This window comes from Penaeus vannamei, chromosome 36 (genome assembly GCF_042767895.1).
Source record: "Penaeus vannamei isolate JL-2024 chromosome 36, ASM4276789v1, whole genome shotgun sequence".
Taxonomy (NCBI): domain Eukaryota; kingdom Metazoa; phylum Arthropoda; class Malacostraca; order Decapoda; family Penaeidae; genus Penaeus; species Penaeus vannamei.
The window spans coordinates 14,180,934-14,185,933 of NC_091584.1; the positions used below are offsets into that span (position 1 = coordinate 14,180,934).

Below are 5,000 nucleotides of genomic sequence, written 5' to 3' on the forward strand. Positions count from 1 at the left end.
TTTAAGTGTGAAATACTCGATGCAGCCCAGTACTCCATTGGTGAACGCCCGAGGTCGAGGCAGAACTTCATCTCGCTGGAGACGTTGGAGGCCACATATGCGTGTCACATGGCTCGTCTAAACGGCAATTGGGATTTGCGCCGCTCCTTGGTGCGCTGGGCTTGGACTCGGCTGAGAAGGGATAACAGTTCATCAGGAATCTTGCCGAGGAGGTAGAAATCCATTTCCTAGTAAATGACCTTCGTCCTGCCCACCAATCTCTGAGAAAATTGAACTCTAATCCCTCATGGACGTCTGCGGTCTGGTCAGTGGATGGACATATCATCGCAGATCATGTTGGCTGAGTATTTTGAGAATTGTATCAGGTAGACGCCCCAGCAGTTAGTCTAGAGGCAAGGGATGCCTCAATCCCTGTACCTGACCCACCCATCAGCGAAGGTGAGTGAGGCGATCTCTAACCTGAAGGGTGGGAAAGCTGCAGGCATATGCAATATCCCTGCTGGACTGCTAAAGGCTTATGGCACGGAACGTATATGCTGTCCTTGCTTCCTTCTAACAGTCTGGTTCCATTCCTACTATTGAGGGGCGTAGTCATCCCTATCTGGAAGGGGAAAGAGGATCGTTGGGACTAGCAACTGCCGTGGCATGACATTGCTCGGTATACCTGGCCAAGGTCTATATAAGTACAGGTCTCGTCACTAAGGGACTCAAATTCGTCCGTCTCGCGCATGACGTCATCTGGAGCAGAGCCTGGGGGTTCGACGCTAATCGCGTGGTCATTCTTTGATGTGAGGGAGAGCCGTATGCCCAGTGGTTGGTTGCAGCTTATATATGTACATTTATGTGTATGTTTATGTATTGCCATTATTATTACTATTATTATTATTATTATTATTATTATTATTATCATTATCATTGTTATTGTTGTATGATTCGTTTTATAATAAATTCATCAAAAACATTTGGAGTTTACATATGCCATGTCTTTTTTATTTATTTTACGTCTTTATTATGCCATATCTAAGCTGCAACATATGAATTACAAAACTAAATTCACGTAGAATATATGATATAGGCCTACAAACAATCGCTGATAATCATCGCCTGCAAAACATGTCCAATATGCAAATCGTTCAACGTGCCGACATCTGAAATTACTCAAGTATCTGCTCATTTACTACCATTTTCTATTATCTATGTCCCTGCCTACCATGCTCTAATTCCCCCCGCCCCCCTTGCTCTCAGCTCCTTCCAGGTGACGTCATAGGCCTTATCACCCAAAGCTACGCAGAACTCCGAAGTGACGAGACCTGTACTTATATAGACCTTGGGCCTACCCAGGCCTTAGCCGACGGGTGAGCTGCCCCGGCTCTCCCAGGCGATCTCCAGCACACCAGCCATACCTGTGGGCACTCACAGCCCACACCCAAAAGCTCCTTAAAGAGATTATTGACACCAGTCCATGGCGGTTGTAAATCTATTGCCATACTATCAGCAGATCAACCTGACATTACATAAAGTACTCAGCCCAAGGTTCTTAAATTCCACTATCTGGATGACATGATCATCTATAGAGCATACCGCAGTCATATGATGAGGACTTGAGTTTGACTTTCTCAGGATGTGGTCGGCAAGACTAAGTAATAACCTTCAAGATTCTTGAGGTAATAGTTGTCGCTTCTCAACTATAGAGTTCAGCTTTTTCCAGGTTTGGTAGACAGGACAAAGACCATTTACTAACAGATGGCCTTAAAGATCCTGAACAAGCTTCCTGATATCATAGTCCTTGTCTCTTCTAAACCTATCCAAGCCCTACGTGCAAGGGATCCATGTAAATCCTAATTAACAAGCAATTTGTAGCATCTAGTGTTTCCTGCAAGTTAAAGTTCTGCCTGTTTTTGGGGCAATTGCAAATGCACTCACGAACATTCTAACTTGTTCCACACTGCTACAAGTTCCATCGGGTTGTTGAGTATTGTATAATGATCAGACATAACCATAGCAAACCTCTGGAGACGTTCCCACAATTTGCCTAAATAAATCCCCTTGGGTTTGTGACTGAATGGATGTGGGGTTCTGAATCAGTCCTTGATAGTAGCAATCAATAATCCAATAATCCTTTCACAAAGGTCAGATGTTCCAAGCCTTTCACCCAGGTGGTTGTTCATTGTACTAGAGAATTCAGACATGAGCTGAAGTTGTATGATTTTTTGTAGTTTTGTGTGGGTCTTTTTTGTTTGTTTGATGAAACACCATGTTTGATAAACAAATCTGATTGTGTATGGCCTGTTAAGTTGGAATTTTTAGCATTATGGAGCCAAGTGCAGTATTTTCTGTTTTGAATGCAATAAATGTGAGGAATAATACAAAAGGATATCCAGGCTTTTAGTTTTACAGTAAATAAGATACATTTATATATGAAAATTTGTAAGCTATTAAATACATTAATGATTTTTAGCATAACTATTTATGTTACTATTTAAATCTAAAAATTTGATGTTTATCATTTAATTGTGGAGAAGCAATTCAGCACTAAGACAGTACATCCACCCTGGGTTATGTATAATGCAACATTTTTCATAGCATACAAAACATATTGGCAGACTCCATTCTTGAAAGAGCACATGTAATTTAGAAGAATGTATTGCAAAGGAATATATTAAATTTCAAAAACATACGCGGATCATTACCCCACCCCATAGTTTATACTGAGAATACTTTTGTAAATGTTGATAATTCCCATGACCTTAAGCAATGTGTATCTGTCCCAACCATCACAGGTGCATGAATGATACCTGCGCAAACCTCTCAGCACATGATGTATTACAATGAGCCTTTCTTGTAAAATGCAAATGGATAAAGCCACATGGTAATGTAGTTGTGCAGACCAGTAGACATCATACTAAAATATAGGGCAAGAGGTGACGAGAGCCTCTGGGACTGCTTACTTGACAAGCACTCCACTATGGGCGTTACAGATTCTCGAGTTAATCGAGTGGGCCATATACTAGAAAAGGTTGGAACCTGGTGACCAAAAGGGCTGTGGAGGGACATGTCAGAAAATGAGTGCCACTCCAGATGGAAGTGGGGGTGGTCAAAGAAAAAGTGATAGTATGAGGAAGGAAAGGGTTGAGTGAGATAATGAACCATTCTATAACAGCACCACTATAGACCAGAGCTTAGATGGTGCTATGTGCAAAGAGTAATGTCAGTGTCTGAGTTTTCTCTCTTTTCCTGAAATTATATGCACTTTCATCTCCACTTTCACTCCCTCCCTCCCTCTCTTTATTTGTTTCCTTATCTATGTATTCATTTCTTTGTTTACTCATATATTTATTTATTTGTTTCCTTATCTATTTTTTACCTATTTATTTCCTTATTCATTTATTCATTTATTCATTTATTTGCTTTCAAATTTATTTCTCTATATTTTCTCTTACATAAAGAAACACAAAGTCTTGGCAAGAAAATTGCTATGTAACAATTATAAGAGTTCCTACTTTATTAGTACACATAGGTAGTGTGTTACATCCAAGAATTTTCAATTTGAAACCCACTCCACTAACTACTTTTGAGTACCTTGGCAGTAATACTGAATTGTCCACTGTGAGCTGTTTGCAGTTGGCTGGTCATGCAGTAAAGGCACACTCAGTGACAGGAGACTGACAACTTCTTCCATCACTTGTTACATAAGGTAACTATCATGGTCTCTTATTACAGAACAAAGCTGGGACTACTTATCCACCCAAAAAAAAAAGGATTTGAAAAGTGTTGCATTTCACCCTCTGTCAGATTCTCATCATTAGTAGTGTTGATTACAAATTTTAATTAGTTTACTAAACCCATCTCCATGTCAGTTTCATGTCTGTTCATTTGTATACATTCATTAAATAGAAAGGTGTTTTGATATAGGAAGGTTACTGGAACAAATCATTCACTATTAGTTCATTTACAGTTTATTGTAATCTTTAGTGCCTAATTACAATAATAATGATCATGAATTATTGTCCATGTCAAAAATAAATCTGTTATTCTTTAATTTACAAATGATTTTATGCACTCCACTCAGTATTCAGCATTCACAATAGTTTGACACACTGCCAAAAACCATCAGAGCTATCACTTTTGACATTCTTTTTTTTCTTCTTCCAATTAATTGCTCAAACAATTAATTTCTCAGACTTTGATAGAAATAAAAAAATAAATTGATTATCTGTTCATCTTACAGAATAACTTTTCACTCATTTAAAATATTTCCATAAAATACAATTCCACTCTTTCTCCTCAGAGTTGCCTGCTTCTCAAGTATGGCACATAATATCAGCTTTACAGAGCATGTCAATGAGACTAGTTTCAAATGAGTCGCAGTTCCTTTGACTTCCATATCACCTGTAGTATCTGAATGTTCCCTAAAATTTAGGGAAAAATTCAAATGCATCCACACTACATCATATGTAAAATGAAAACTTTTACATATAATGTCCTTCTCTAAAATTTCCTGGGTGTACAAAAATCATACACAATTAACATTTACAAAATAACAAAAAAACATCACTAAGTACTTTACAAAAAAGAAAAACCAAAACAAATATTATATGAACAATGTCTTGTATCAGACATGTTCAGGACAGCTCAGAAAAAAGTAACACAACCTTTACAGGAAATCTTAAAAATATAAGAAACAAGTAAGGTAATCATCTTCGGGTTAAACAAATTAATGGTCATCAAATCCTGGCATAGGATACTTCAGTGCAAATTCATTAACTTCAGCCTGCAGAGCCTTCACCTTTTCCTGAACCTCTGGCTCACTCTCAAGAGCGGCCTTGAAAGCAGGCAGTTTCTTTCCGACTTTCTGGATGACTTCATGAGCAATGTTACACGCACGATCCAGGAAGTCTACCACAATCTCAAATTCCTCGTTCTTGAAGTTGCGGGAAGTAAGAGCTGGAGTCCCTGTTGGCAAGTAGAACACAAACCTTTAGCAAGAGAGATTTCTCCAT

At 38.7% G+C, this 5,000-nt stretch overlaps 1 protein-coding gene across 1 annotated transcript; it reads right to left on the bottom strand.

Annotated features, from left to right (window-relative positions):
• Positions 1 to 3,940: 3,940 nt before the first annotated feature.
• LOC113821646 (serine hydroxymethyltransferase, mitochondrial) lies at positions 3,941 to 4,954 on the bottom strand (the record flags this gene model as incomplete). Its single annotated transcript, XM_070114539.1, is given in 1 exon segment — positions 3,941 to 4,954. A coding segment is annotated over 1 exon segment (240 nt), but the record flags the coding sequence as incomplete, so codon positions are not given.
• Between the last annotated feature and the right edge of the window lie 46 nt (positions 4,955 to 5,000).